Source organism: Lepisosteus oculatus, chromosome 4 (genome assembly GCF_040954835.1).
Source record: "Lepisosteus oculatus isolate fLepOcu1 chromosome 4, fLepOcu1.hap2, whole genome shotgun sequence".
Lineage (NCBI taxonomy): Eukaryota > Metazoa > Chordata > Actinopteri > Semionotiformes > Lepisosteidae > Lepisosteus > Lepisosteus oculatus.
Genome location: NC_090699.1, coordinates 13,768,912 through 13,784,210, shown reverse-complemented (window position 1 = coordinate 13,784,210; position 15,299 = coordinate 13,768,912). Strand labels below are relative to the sequence as shown.

Genomic DNA, 15,299 nt, shown 5'->3' with positions numbered 1-15,299 from the left:
TAGAGCCCCAGAAACCAGCCCGCCAGCCCGCTTACCTGTGTCCTCTCCCGGACCCGCAGCACTGCGGATAGCCAGGCGAACCGGATCGCGATTCCCGCGAGGATCCGACACAAAACACAAGCACGGGCTGGCTCGGTTTAGCCCACTACACGGTGACTGTCTGGACGCGCAGGGATAAAAACAGCATTTACTTTCACTTTCGACGGGTATTTTTGCTGGATCTGGATCAAACAGCACGCCCTCCAGCAGGGACGAGCGCCCTAACCAGATGATCTTCAAACTTAATTTTCAGTAAAAAGTAATTTAAGATCAAAATGGGAAATAATCTGTGTCGACTGTGTCTGTAAAGTGCAAAGAGTTTCACTTGGTATGTAATTACTGAGGACTTAATCCGACGTCTGTTGCATGTGGAACACGTTTTGACTGGTTTCCTGTCCAGGGTGTGTCCTGTGAGGGACTGGTGTCCTGTCCAGGGTGTGTGACAGTGTGTGTCTGTGTGTGTCCTGTCCAGGGTGTGTGAGAGTGTGTGTCTGTGTGTGTCCTGTGAGGGACTGGTGTCCATGGTGTGTGAGAGTGTGTGTCTGTGTGTGTCCTGTGATGGACTGGTGTCCTGTCCAGGGTGTGTGACAGTGTGTGTCTGTGTGTGTCCTGTGATGGACTGGTGTCCTGTCCAGGGTGTGTGACAGTGTGTGTCTGTGTGTATCCTGTGAGGGACTGGTGTCTTGTCCAGGGTGTGTGACAGTGTGTGTCTGTGTGTATCCTGTGAGGGACTGGTGTCTTGTCCAGGGTGTGTGTCTGTGTGTGTCCTGCCCAGGGTGTGTGAGAGTGTGTGTCTGTGTGTGTCCTGTGATGGACTGGTGTCCTGTCCAGGGTGTGTGAGAGTGTGTGTCTGTGTGTGTCCTGTGATGGACTGGTGTCCTGTCCAGGGTGTGTGAGAGTGTGTGTCTGTGTGTGTCGTGTGATGGACTGGTGTCCTGTCCAGGGTGTGTGAGAGTGTGTCTGTGTGTGTCCTGTGATGGACTGGTGTCCTGTCCAGGGTGTGTGAGAGTGCGTCTGTGTGTGTCGTGTGATGGACTGGTGTCCTGTCCAGGGTGTGTGAGTGTGTGTCTGTGTGTGTCCTGTGATGGACTGGTGTCCTGTCCAGGGTGTGTGAGAGTGTGTGTCTGTGTGTGTCCTGTGATGGACTGGTGTCCTGTCCAGGGTGTGTGAGAGTGTGTCTGTGTGTGTCCTGTGATGGACTGGTGTCCTGTCCAGGGGGTGTGAGTGTGTGTCTGTGTGTGTCGTGTGATGGACTGGTGTCCTGTCCAGGGTGTGTGAGAGTGTGTGTCTGTGTGTGTCGTGTGATGGACTGGTGTCCTGTCCAGGGTGTGTGAGAGTGTGTCTGTGTGTGTCCTGTGATGGACTGGTGTCCTGTCCAGGGTGTGTGAGAGTGTGTGTCTGTGTGTGTCCTGTGATGGACTGGTGTCCTGTCCAGGGTGTGTGAGAGTGTGTCTGTGTGTGTCGTGTGATGGACTGATGTCCTGTCCAGGGTGTGTGAGTGTGTGTCTGTGTGTGTCGTGTGATGGACTGGTGTCCTGTCCAGGGTGTGTGAGAGTGTGTGTCTGTGTGTGTCCTGTGATGGACTGGTGTCCTGTCCAGGGTGTGTGAGAGTGTGTGTCCTGTGATGGACTGGTGTCCTGTCCAGGGTGTGTAAGAGTGTGTGTCTGTGTGTGTCGTGTGATGGACTGGTGTCCTGTCCAGGGTGTGTGAGAGTGTGTGTCTGTGTGTGTCCTGTGAGGGACTGGTGTCCTGTCCAGGGTGTGTGAGAGTGTGTTGTGTGCAGGCCCAGCGGTGGACTGGTGTCCAGGTGAACAACCCTTGTGTGTTTTCCCTGATGTCCGCCTCCTGTTTCTCTCGGGGTTACGCCGCACCGCATGGGGTGTAATTGGCAACGCTCCGCGGGAGACAGAGGCCCGTCCGTGACAGTATCCATGCACTATGTCTCGATCGTAAACCCCTCCTCTTAAGGACGCCCCAGCCCGTCCTCATTCAGTACTCATTCCCTGCCTCCGGCTCCTGCCCCTCGTCCTATGAAAGCCAGGCGCTCACTCTGTTCCGGGCTCTGCATTGGTTCCCGCGCCAGGCGAGTCCGGGACCTGGAAGCGCCTGGTCCCGTCAAGGTTTGAGTTTCTGTTCCTGTTCCCGTTCCCGTGCCGGTCCCGACCCGGTTCTTGTCTTGGATGGATCGCCTGGCTTTGGACTTTTGTCCCGTTTTGGATTCCCCTTTTGGACTCAGCTCTGGATGGTTTGCCTCGGCCACACCAGCGCACCGTGGACACGCCCCCTGTCTTCATTCCCGACTCCTGCCTTTTCCCCTGTTTTCCTCACTCTACCCCGGATTGCCTCGTCTGCATAGGCTCCGGAAAGAAGGCCTTCGTTACACACTAATATTCTTTTTAGTCTGTCCCCCTATCTATCAAATCTGTCTCAAAGGACATTGAACAATTGCCACTTAAATAAAATAGCATAAATCTTCAACAAGCAACTGGATACTTTCTGTCAATTGCAACGGAAAAGAATACTTGTTTATCTGATGCAGTTCCCAGCATCTACACAATGTGTGGTTATTTTTTCATTTAGGACGTTATATAATACGTACTTGATTGGGGTATCCAGGACAAGGACTGGACAGCATTTACGCAATTCAATTATTTTAACGAAGGAACTATTACAGATGACATTAATATTTGTTATTGTGGCCCTGTAAACAATTGTATTTATTTTTTACTCTACAGTACAGTGTACACAAAAATACGCAGATCTTTTGACTTACCGTAGCAGTTTTGAGGTATTTTATTTGTATCACTGTGTGGATCTGTTTTAAAGTTTCAGCTTATTCTTTTTTCTGTAACCTGCTGTGGAAATGGTGTATCTAATGAGCATGTTTGGGGCCGTGTACTGCTAAGAATTACAATTGCCACTACAATAGTAAAACACATCTTGTTGCCTGGTTTCAAATGGAAAAAATAAGAGATTGCAGCATGTGGAAAATTATTTTACTCGTTTGTGTCAAACTGTTCTACTTTCATTCCATTTTATTGCTCTATTTTTAATTGGCTCTCCATTAATATGATATGGCCAGCAGCCATATCACCCTGAAACTCACCCTGTCAGCCCCCTGGAGCTCAGCAGGAGTGAGCCTGGTCAGTACCTAGAGGGGAGACTCCTGGGAAAGCTAAGGCTGCTGCTGGAAGAGGACTTAGTGGGGCCAGTAGGGGGCGCTCACCCTGCGGTCCATGTGGGTCCTAATGCCCCAGTATAGAGACGGGGACACTAGACTGTAAACAGGCGCCGTCCTTCGGATGAGACGTAAAACCGAGGTCCTGACTCTCTGTGGTCATTAAAAAATCCCAGGGTGTTTCTCGAAGAGAGTAAGGGTGTTTCCCCAGTGTCCTGGCCAAATTTCCCCCTGTCCTTTACCAATCATGGCCTCCTAATAACCCCCCTCTCTGAACTGGCCTCATCACTCTGCTCTCCTCCCCACTGAGAGCTGGTGTGTGTGAGCAGACTGGAGCATCATCCAGGTGGGGCTGCACACTGGTGGTGGAGGGGATCCCCATTACCTGTAAAGATCTTTGAGTGGAGTGTCCAGAAAAGCGCTATATAAGTGTTAGCAATTATTATTTTTATTATTATTAATAATGTCTTTCAGTAAAACAGTAAAATCACTGTCACAGCTGTTGTCTTTCTTCACAAGCGACTGTCCTGCCTGGCTCGGGTCCGACTCGCGTCCTGCGGTTGCCCCTGGCAACAGCAACCTTCCCACGAGCTCCCGACCCGTCACTCCAACTGGATCGGGTCGCCGGTCGGTGAATCCCACCTTTCCCACCAGACCCGATCTGTTCCCAGTCCCGTGAATCAGCAGCCTTATTTCGCTATTGTACTTCTTTAAATCCACTTAAGAGGGAATATTAATATGGAATCATGTAACTAAAATAAAAAAAATTTGGTACTGTAGCTAAAAATATAAGTATATCTAAATGTAAATGTAGCTAAAAACCAAAAGTATAATAACTTATCTGAGTGTCATTAACAACACTGTTACAAACTGGGTCACAAAACTGGTGAGAATCACAAATTAATTGAGCGGCTTAGTCAATAAGTAAAGTAATTATTCAGATCCCCAACTTGTAAGTGATTCTCCAGAATATACCCAAGAGGCTGGTATAATTAGAGGCACGTGAATTCTTTTTTCTCTAGAAAACTGTGCTGGAAAGAGTAATAATCCAGGTACACCTGGTTAAACAAATATTTCTTAATGATAACAATACAAACACTACACTACACACAACAACACATACAACACACAAGTTACTCTATGTACAGTACTTCCAGACAAGGCTTTTCAGAGGCCTAACATCCTAAAAACCCCAGACGTCTATTAATCCTGCTCCTTTAAGAGCAGAGGAGCCACACAGCACAGCAGCTCTGGAGAGGGAGGAGCTCCCCTGAGTCTCTGTCCTGAAGTGAGAGAGACCTGCAGAGCTGCACCCTGTCGCTGGGAAGAGCTGCTGCCCTGTTTCCTCTTCAAGAAGACATGAGCACCTGCTGGACTGGAGCCCTGGCCCTGTGTGAGGAGGACTGAGCTGCGGTGTGTCTGACTGGCAGAGGAGGGAAAGGACAGAGGGAATAAAGAGCTCAGGGAGGGAAAGGCTGGACCTGGAGCTGGACTCTCTCTCCTGCAGCTTCAGCTCTGACACTGCAGGCTCCTTCACTACAATAGAGAGCAGAGCTGCTGTGCTGAGGACTGGGACAGGTCTGGACAGCAGGCAGCCTGTTCCTCTGTGCTGGAGGAGTGTGCTGAGGATTTAGGGACGGGAGGAGCTGTTGAAGAGACACTGTAAGTGCTGCTCTTGCAGGAAGTTGTGTTTGGCGGGAGAATTAACTTTCAGTTTCGTTTCTGATTCAGACTTTAGTTTCCTGAGTGCTGTTCTCCCCAGTTAAAGCTCCCTGTGACTCTCCCAGTCAGTCCAGTCTGGGGTTTCCTGTATTGCAGAATTCTAGTTTCAGTCCAGGTGTGTCTGTGTACCTGTATCTCCAGGTGAGTTTCTTCAGGTGTTTTTCTGCTCTTGTCTGTAGTTTGTGTGTATCTACTGTGTGAGTAAATGCTGGTATATAATTGTGAAGAAGGGCTGTGTTATTGTTCTGGTCACACAGCTTGTGTGGCCCTGCATTGTGTAAATTGATGGTGTATTTGTTGTCAAGTTTTAGATATGTGTTTTGTGTTTAATGTGTTACCTGTTGTAGATCCACAAATTTCTTGTCTTGCTATGATGTGTCAGGTGACAGAAAAAATGCCTGATCCTGTCAGGCAGTACCCGGTTGGTACAGAATATTTAGCCTAGCCTAGATGGGGGGACAGAGAGTTTTGTTTGTTCTGCTGTATTGTTTTCTGGAGTTACTCACCTGTATTACTTTTTGATGTTTTGTGTTGTATTGAGATGGTGCTGATCTCATCTGATCGTCTCTGTTTCTGCTTCTCTGTGCTCAGGAATGGCCTCATCCAGCAGTGTCCTGTCTGAAGAGCAGTTCCAGTGCTCTATCTGTCTGGACACATTCACCAGCCCAGTGTCCACTTCATGTGGACACAGCTTCTGCCTGGCCTGTATTGAAGGATACTGGGACAGCAGTGATGTGTGTCAGTGTCCAATGTGTAAGAAGAAATTTCCTATAAGACCTGATCTCAGTGTGAACAGAAGCCTGGCAGAAATCACTGAGCAGTTCAAGAGGACCAGAGTCAGCAGTGATGAAGGACTTTCTGCTAAACCTGGAGAAGTGTTCTGTGATTACTGCACTGAGAGAAAACTCAAGGCTGTGAAATCCTGTCTGGTCTGTCTGGCCTCTTACTGTGAGACTCACATGGAGCCTCATCTGAGAGTCACAACATTGAAGAAGCACAGACTGATTGAGCCAGTGAAGAGCCTTGAGGACAGGCTGTGTGAGAAGCATGAGAGACTCCTGGAGCTGTTCTGCAGGACTGACCAGACCTGTATTTGTGTGCTGTGTACTGAGACTGACCACAGGACACACAGCACTGTCCCTGCAGAGACAGAGTGGACAAAGAAGCAGGTGACCTTTCTTATTTCTCTCTGATAACTTGTACTAATTACTACCACTTTATACATACAGTGTATGACAATCCCAACATTCCCTCATGCTGAGCTCACACAGAATGACCCGAATAGACATTCATTTCATGTTGACCAGTCCAGTGTCAGTGTGAGTGTCTCTTGTCCAGTCCAGTGTTGGTGTGAGGGTCTCTTGTCCAGTCCACTGTCAGTGTAAGAGTCTCTTGACCAGCTCAGTGTCAGTGTGAGCCTCTTTTGACCAGCCCAGTGTTACTGCACCAGTAGCAGTGAATTCAGTGCCTCTGTTCCCCTGTTTGTCCACAGACTCAGCTGAGGAAGACTGAGGCAGAAGTACAACAGATGATCCAGGAGAGACTGAAGAAGGTGGAGGAGATCAAACAGGCAGTGGAGCTCAGCAAAGTGAGTCCTGTCAATCCTTCTCAGTGGGGTACTGCAGGGCTCAGTGCTGGGGTCACTGCTCTCTGCACAGAGAGAGGACACTTAGGAAGACTGGGAAGATACTGTAATGTCATTGTCCATTTAAAGGACAAAATTATGTTTGTGTCTCGATATCAGTTTCCCGTCAGCAGAGGGCACCTCAGTCACAGGTCTGTACCTCAGTCAGCAGGGGAAGGTGTAAACCATCTAGAATTAGATAACCAAACAGACACCTCCGTGAAGCTGGCCCCCTTACAGAGAGCACAAACGATGAAACCCACCTCATTCGTTAGTGCCATGTTTGCGCTGTTAAAAGTAGTGTTTGTGCTGCTTTCAATTTCGAGAGATTGTGCCTTGTTTTTCGGGTGATCACGTGACCATGTCCGGTGACTTTCACCTCCAGTGACCCCCTCTGCCCAGTTCAAGTGTCTGTTACTGGTGCGAGAGGAACAATTCTGCAGTTGTGTTTCTCTGTTTGCTGGTGTGGGGGGCGGCGGTGGACTCATCCTGAAACTCATCCTGAAACTCGGTTCACACCATGCCCCTTCTCTCAATGACCGACTTGATTTCGTGTGATCTTCTCTGTTCTCCTGCAGGTTTTGTCTTCACACCTTTCTTCACCCTTCTGCACTTGGCACTTCCTGAGTGGGCTCTCTGCTCCTCCTGCCTCCTCCCCTCTCCCAGCTTCTGTTCTCCTGTGCTCTTTAATCCTTGCTGTCTGCTGTCTTTCTCACACCTGAAGAAGGCTTCACAGACGAAACGTTGTGTTTCTTCTCTTCTCTTTTCAGCCTGGAATAAACCTATTACTTGTTCCTTTACATCTGCAACTGTTCTGATTAGGGTGTGATATCGGTGACAATTTTTAATTTTCCTGATTGCACAAACGCACAGAAGATACTGGTATTAAAACCAAAATCCATCGCCGCCCTCCACCTGGTCACACAGAGAAACACAACTGCAGAACTGTTCCTCTCGCACCAGTAACAGACGCTTGAACTGGGCAGACGGGGTCACGTCACCAGTCATGGTCACGTGATCACCCGACAAACAAGGCGCTATATCTCGGGAACGAGAGCAGCACAAACTCTACTACCTGTATCAACGGCTCAAACGCAGCACTAACGAATTGGACCGGTTTGGTTTCCCTTTAGGGGGCTGAGTGGCGTCAGGACCCAGATAAAACAAGGCGCTATATCTCAGAAACAAAAGCAGCACAAACGCAGCACTAACGAATGAGGTGGTTTTCATCGTTTGTGCCGTCTGCAGGACGGCTGTGTTCACCACCACACCTCCAGCTCATCTGTGATGTGGCCTCTGTAGGCATTAAGAGTTTACTGCTTAGTAGAAGTCTGGGGGGTTTCTGGGTGATTAGGATGTTGGGTCTCTGATACACCTTTTTTGTAAATATTGTACAGTACATAGAGAGTAACTTGTGTGTTGCATGTTTTGTTTTGTGTCTAGTGTAGTTTGTGTCTTCTCATTGTAATAAATATTTGTTTACAAGAGGATTATTACTTTCCAGCAAATTCCTGCCAGAGGACAAGGAATTCACGTTATACAACTCGGGTATACTCTGGAGAATCACTTACAAGTTGGGGGTTATGAATCTTTTTTTCACTTATAGACTAAACCGCTCGGTCAATTCCTGATTTTCACCATTTTCATAACCTCCCCAATTATAACTACAGTACATGATAATCAGACTTTCTGTGTAGAGGGGCTGCTGGTGAAGATTGTGTCACCCAGGTGGGGCTACACTACAAATGCTGTCCTTCCTGTATGTAGACCTTGTGGACTGGGATTAAAATCTGTATATACATGCAAATAATTACTTATTTCTGACATGTCAATATTATTTCATTAATTCCTGTTACCTCATAAAGTCTCCTGGTGTCTCCTCAGAGATCTGCCCAGAGAGAGATTGAGGACAGTGTGCAGGTCTTCACTGCTCTTCGAAACTCCATTGAGAGAAGCCAGGCTGAGCTGATCGAGCTGATTGAGGAGAAGCAGAGAGGAGCAGAGAGGAGGGCTGAAGGGATCATTAAAGAGCTGGAGCAGGAAATCACTGAGCTAAAGAGGAGAAACACTGAGCTGGAGCAGCTCTCCCACACTGAGGACCACATCTACTTCCTACAGGTCAGCACCCACTGTAGAGAGCAGATACAGTATCTACAGAGAGCAGAGAGTCCTACAGGTCAGCACACACTGTAGAGAGCAGATACAGTATCTACAGAGAGCAGGGAGACCTACAGGTCAGCACACACTGTAGAGAGCAGATACAGTATCTACAGAGAGCAGAGAGTCCTACAGGTCAGCACACACTGTAGAGAGCAGATACAGTATCTACAGAGAGCAGAGAGTCCTACAGGTCAGCACACACTGTAGAGAGCAAATACAGTATCTACAGAGTGCAGAGAGTCCTACAGGTCAGCACACACTGTAGAGAGCAGATACAGTATCTACAGAGAGCAGAGAGTCCTACAGGTCAGCACGCACTGTAGAGAGCAGATACAGTATCTACAGAGAGCAGAGAGTCCTACAGGTCAGCACACACTGTAGAGAGCAGATACAGTATCTACAGAGAGCAGAGAGTCCTACAGGTCAGCACACACTGTAGAGAGCAGATACAGTATCTACAGAGAGCAGGGAGACCTACAGGTCAGCACACACTGTAGAGAGCAGATACAGTATCTACAGAGAGCAGAGAGAGCTCACTGTGTGACTCTTAGTGATCTATACTGGGCTCTAGGTTTCAGACTCACAGGTGACTTATTGCCTTAGAGGGCTGTGACCCCCCATGACTCTGAGTCTCTCCTGCTGTAGAGTTTCCCCTCCCTGTGCTCCCCTCCACACCCCAAGGACTGGTCTGACATCACTGTTCACCCTGATCTCTGTCTGGGGGCTGTGAGGAGGGCTGTGTGTCAGCTGGAGGACAGACTCAGAGAGGAAGTCAAGAGGCTCTCAGAGGAAGGTTTGTGTTTCACTCCCTTTCCTTACTGATTCAACAAAATAATAAAAAAATCACTGTTTTAATGTCAATTAGAAAATGTAAGTTTTTTATTTAATGGTTCATAATTGATTTAAAGTTTAGCTTTTCATTTAATTCAAATTCAAAGTTTTGTTTTATCATATTTATATTCAGCTTTACTTAGCATCAACAAATTAAAAAAATCAAGTTTAAGTTTAAGTGTTTAAGTATCAGTTAGGAACTTTTTTTTCACACAATATTTATTTGATGTTCTTATTTCAATGTTTCATATCTTGGTTATTAATTGATTTATAGATTTTATCTTGTCATAATTTAACTCATAATAGATGCAAATTGTAATCATGTTTACCTTCAAATTCATATTTATATTTTACTCACCTCCCCCTGACTGTATCTGGACACAAGATCCTCATGACTGTGTTTTTCCATCATAATCTCCTGACAGATTAGTGGGGTTTTCTTCAGGATCAGTAGTTTGTTCCAGTGCAGCAGGATGAGCTGTCAGTGTCTCTTACAGACCCACAGCTCCACTGGCCAGACAACACACTCCTGTGTGTTACTGTCCTGCCTGAGAGATCAGCACAGCACTACAACACACAACACTGCACACCTGGAGACCAGACTCCAGCAGGAATGTGCTCTCAGCTTTCTAACATCTTTCTCTCTGTTTGCAGAGTTTGAGAGGCTTCGCAAACATGCAGGTGAGTCTGTTGTCACTGACAGGAACTTGTCATTTACAAAGGTCACAGCAGGGTCACAGGGGTCAATACAGGCTCTTACTCTAACAGGGGGACATGTTGTAACTCCTGCTTTATACACAGCTGATATTGTGAGCAAATTCCCTCTGATGGGCTTTGTGCTTATCAGGATTGATGAGGAATTGGACCCCAACACTGTGGCACACAGTGGGGACCCCAACACTGACCCATGTCTTGGGATCCCCAATACACAGATTGAAGACCCCATCACTGTGTCAGGACTGCAGTTCTCCTTTACATCATTGTGAAACAGAGGATTGTAATCCTGTTAAACCTGTAAACTAGAATCTACACTGACAACTAGGAGTCAGACCCCGGACTGCTTCCTCTGCCTCGGCTCTCTTGTGGATGGCCAGGCGGGGGGAGGGATGCAGATGGGTCTTGCTTCGCCAGTGTCGATGGTGCGCTGAGCTTCGTTTGTATGAGTACAGTCTTCCTCTCTTCCAGCAAACACATCTGCAAACTCTCGTAGCAGAGTCCTTGGTTGTCCCTGCTCTGCCTCACTCAGTCCCTCTTTGCTGCGCTGAGAAAGCTCCTCCACCATTTTGTCTGATTTTGTTGTGGTCTTGAAGGCCGAGCCCCTGTCCTCAGTTTCAGGATGCTGCTCCCTCGCACCGTGGGTCAGTGTCTCCTGGCTCAGGGGGAGTCTCTGGGCTCCCTGCTGTATCTCCATGGTAACTCTGGGCTGCTCTGGAGCTGTTGCACTGGTACCCAGGAGGAGGTGTGGCCCCTCGCTGCTATTAGCTTGAGGGCCACTCGGCATTTCCTGCTGGCACTGCTCTCGAGACGCACGGTTCTGCACAGAGGAGTTCAGTACCAGTGACTCCATCCTCTCACCTGGCCATCCAGGGAAAGCTCTCTTCACTGGTCTGCAGCAGAACTGCCAGGTTCTCTCCTTCTGTAGTCTGTCTGAGCCAGGCGCTGCCTGTAGAAGTTATACTGTACCTGACCATCGTGATCTTCAGCATGAACACACACCTGCAGACTCACACAGCTGAGCCTTGAAGAGCAGGGTCACCAACACATGGCTCAACAAATACAAACAGTGAAAACAGTGAGATCTGGAGGTAAATTAATTATTAGTCCAGCAAACTGATGTCGAAACGAGTAAGGAAAGTTATTGAGGTTAAATCATTCTGTGCAGTAATATCCACAGATGTCCTTCCATCAGCTCTTACAGCCATTCCTGCAGACTGCCTTCATCTAGAACTGTCACTAATCATCACTTTTAAAAAGATGGAGATTTCAGTATTTTTATTTCTTTAACCTTTACATTTGACTGCAAAACTTTAATATCTGTTCCCCCAGTTTCTGAATATCCCTGCTTTCCCTTAAGAAATACAATTGTAGAGACTAATCACAACAAATAAATAACAAATCTGCTCAATTCACAACCAGATGTGACAAAACACATTCAAGACTCACAATATTTAAATATTTTCTTATTTTCTGTTCTCTTCACTCCCTGGGATAAAGAAAATACACTGTCGCATACAGTATATAATATGCTTTACATACAGCTACTTATGTGCAATAAAATTAATTTTTATTAAATTACCCTTATTAATAAGCACGTTAACTAAGTTCTTTATCAATAAATGTGGTTTCACTGGAAAGTAGTTTAAGCTAAACATTACAATCCTTTTCCAAGCGACGGACACATGACTTCCTGCCGTAGTGCCGGTGTTGTTTCCCCTCTATTCTCCTGTGATCCAGAGCTCCGCCTGTCCCACACTGAGCTGTCTCCCCATGTGAAGAGGCGCTGGGAGTCAGTCCTGTACTCCAGTCACCTCTAGAGGGCAGCAGCTCTCACTCTGGGCTCGTTGCAGTGGAGAGCAGGTTCAGCTCGGAGCTGCGGACTGATTTCAGCGGCCAAGTTCGTTGCTCTTGGTCTGAAGTTGGCGCGCTAGTTTAACACGGAGCTGTGTGCTGACCAGGGGCTGAGCTCCAGTTAGTGCGCTGTGTCAGTTCGTTACAACTGACCCACAATGTCTGTTTTTCAGGTTTCCATACGTATTACACTGATTTGTGTGTAACGAACAAGAAAAAAAGACACACACAAGCTTTGTCTGTTCTCTCTCGGGTTCCCCTGTCTTGTGTAAAGACAACTTCAGCCTTAATTCAGGTGACAGAGTTAAATACACTGACAGACAGCTCTTAACACACACAAACAACAGATCCTTTTTATTACTGTCCTCAGCAGCGCAGGAGGAGACAAGCTTGCAGTTACTGCCTGTGTGATTCAGGTCCCTGTTATTGTTAATGAAGTGGCAGCAATTTCAGCTTCTAAGAATTTTGTCTTAACGAGACTTTTATAATCTAACTGATAGAGAGGAACCAGAATAACCATGAAAAGACAGTTTGATCGTTTTTCTTCTTGTGAAATAATGTATCCATCAGTATAAAGATGCCCTCAGCCGTGTGATCTGCACACAGTGGATCATCAGGTCTCCTTCAGATTTAAAGACACTTTCTCCCACAGGAGCCAGACTCTCGCAGTGTGAGAGCTCTGCACACGCTCACAGCTCATCTCAGCCGGGCTGGGCCTGTATTTTCATCTGAGAGAGGAGTGAGATACAGATCATTTCATTCTCTCTGTCTGCTCTCTGATCCACAGCTGATGTGACTCTGGACCCCAATACAGCTCATCTCTATCTCATCCTGTCTGAGGATGGGAAACAAGTGAGACTGGGAGACACACGACAGGATCTCCCTGACAATCCAGAGAGATTTGATCATTGTCCCTGTGTCCTGGGAAAGGATGGGATCACCTCAGGGAGACACTACTGGGAGGTGGAGGTGGGAGAGAAGACTAAGTGGACATTGGGAGTCGCCAGAGAGTCCATCAACAGGAAGGGGGAGATCACAGTGAGCCCTGAGGATGGTTACTGGACTGTGTGGCTGAGGAATGGGAATGAGTACAAGGCTCTTGATGACTCCTCAGTCCTCCTCCCCCTGAGCCAGAAGCCCCAGAAGGTGGGGGTGTATGTGGACTATGAGGGGGGACAGGTCTCCTTTTACAATGTGGACAACAGGTCTCATATCTACACCTTCACTGCCTCCTTCACTGAGAAACTCTTTCCATACTTCAGCCCCTATCTTCATGAGGGAGGTACAAACTCAGCCCCACTGATCATCTGTCCTGTCAATCACACAGACTGAATCAGCACATTGTCTGATTCTCTCTCCTGGCATGTAAATCGTTTAGTCTTTTTCATTTGAAATTGTTCTTCTGTTTCTTGGGTGTTGTTTTCTCCACCCACTGCTGGGCATGTCCACATCTGCTCTCAACGCTACTCGTTCAGTCACCAGAAACATCATCACCTGTGGGAGGGGCTCTCTTGGAAAATGAAATTATTACTGGCTTGTGTCAAACTGTTCTACTTTCTACTTTCAGTCCATGTTATTGCTCTATTCTGTTTGCTCTGCATTAATCACTTCTTTCAGTAAATCAGTAAAATTGAGTCACAGTTGTTTTCTTTATCTCTCACCTGTAAATTCTCCAGATTCATGGCTGACTAGCTGGGTCACCATCAGACACAGACTAACACGTCAGCTGAATGCCAGTCGCTTTCTACATGATGGACATTGCTGCTTCACTGTCATGGCCTGGACTCAGATAGAACTATTTCTGTATTAAATAAACTCTGAAATTCTGAATATTTGACATTTGGTCTTCATCTTCATCTTCATCATGATTTAACATCAGCAGCTATATCACCCTGAAACTCACCCCTGTCAGTCCCCTGAATCTCAGCAGGTGTGAGCCTGGTCTGTATCTGGATGGGAGACTCCTGGGAGAGGTGTTAGTGGGGCCAGTAGGGGGTGCTCACCCTGTGGTGTGTGTGTATGGGTCCTCATTCCCCATTATAGTGATGGGGACACTAGACTGTAAAAAGGCACCTTTAATGGTTTCTGCTCAAGGGACCCCCAGACTTCAGCAAACATCCTCTCTGCTTTGAAGTTAGAAAAGTCACCTAAAACTGTAACAATATTTTAGAAAAAAAGTGCAATAATAAATACATCAGAACAATTCTAATTCAAAATACATCCGACCAAGAGATGTCTTCCCTGTTATCAAGGAGAAAGTAATTTTTAATGATATAGACAATGATTCTCCTATTTCTGCTAACCCTGAATACATTACTCTCCCCACGCCACCAAAAACTAAAGACATTTTCAAATACTGAGCAACACATATTTCTCTAAGGAATTTCTCAGAAAACGGTTTCACTTTGACTGTAACACCTGTGCTTTTTGTGAATCAGATATTGAAACAACCGAACACATTTTTTTCTCATGTTATCATTCAACCTATGGCTGCCATCGCATCATCCAGGTGGGGCTGCACATTGGTGCTGGTGGAGGGGATTCCCATTACCTGTAAAGAGCTTTGAGTGGAGTGTACAGAAAACCGCCCTATAAGTGTAAGCAATTTTGTATTATTATTATTATTATTATTATAGATTTATGACCCTCTGTATGTCCTTGGTTAAATAATAGTAATATTTGTGTAAATCTAACTTTTATGTGTATGTGTACACATATGTGTAGAGTAAAAAAACTGTGCTTTAAAGAATTTTCTAATTCAAGCTATACTCAAATTCATTTAAAATATAAAAATATGTTTGGTGAATTGGTTTACAGAAATCTTTTCACATATAAATTATTATCTAAACTTAATTACGCAGAATTATTTAATGTGACCCCTAAAATCACTCAACCTTTGCACTGTTGATAAGGTTCTGATTTGTTATTCTGTTTCATTCAAATGATGTTGTGACATCCGTACACCCTGGTTGTTGTATTTTTTTTATATACATAAAAATAAAACTTAGTTTTTTTAAAAAAAATAGCAGAAAACTTGCAGTAGTGTAGAATAGGAGTACCTACTGCAATCAACTTTTAAAGCAATTAAGGTGTATCTTCTTGTAACTACATTTGTGTGTTTTTACACCCCTTTGGTTATTTTGTATTTTTCACAGTCGTTTTTTTTTAGGTGTGGAC

General features: G+C 46.2%; 1 protein-coding gene across 1 annotated transcript; it reads left to right on the top strand.

Moving 5' to 3' along the window:
- Positions 1 to 4,047: 4,047 nt before the first annotated feature.
- LOC102697470 (E3 ubiquitin-protein ligase TRIM39-like) lies at positions 4,048 to 13,952 on the top strand. Its single transcript, XM_069188824.1, has 7 exons — positions 4,048 to 5,080; positions 5,531 to 6,108; positions 6,432 to 6,527; positions 8,448 to 8,681; positions 9,369 to 9,516; positions 10,209 to 10,235; positions 12,910 to 13,952. Exons 2-7 carry the CDS (start codon positions 5,533 to 5,535, stop codon positions 13,452 to 13,454), a joined length of 1,626 nt encoding a protein of 541 aa, XP_069044925.1. The 5' UTR covers positions 4,048 to 5,080; positions 5,531 to 5,532; the 3' UTR covers positions 13,455 to 13,952.
- Positions 13,953 to 15,299: the final 1,347 nt, after the last annotated feature.

Bases quoted from the DNA above. Each gene is read 5' to 3' on its own strand.
- LOC102697470 (XM_069188824.1), top strand. From the start codon at position 5,533: ATGGCCTCATCCAGCAGTGTCCTGTCTGAAGAGCAGTTCCAGTGCTCT. The intron at 6,109-6,431 runs GTGACCTTTCTT...GTTTGTCCACAG, and splicing joins CAGAGTGGACAAAGAAGCAG to ACTCAGCTGAGGAAGACTGA. The intron at 8,682-9,368 runs GTCAGCACCCAC...CTCCTGCTGTAG, and splicing joins ACCACATCTACTTCCTACAG to AGTTTCCCCTCCCTGTGCTC.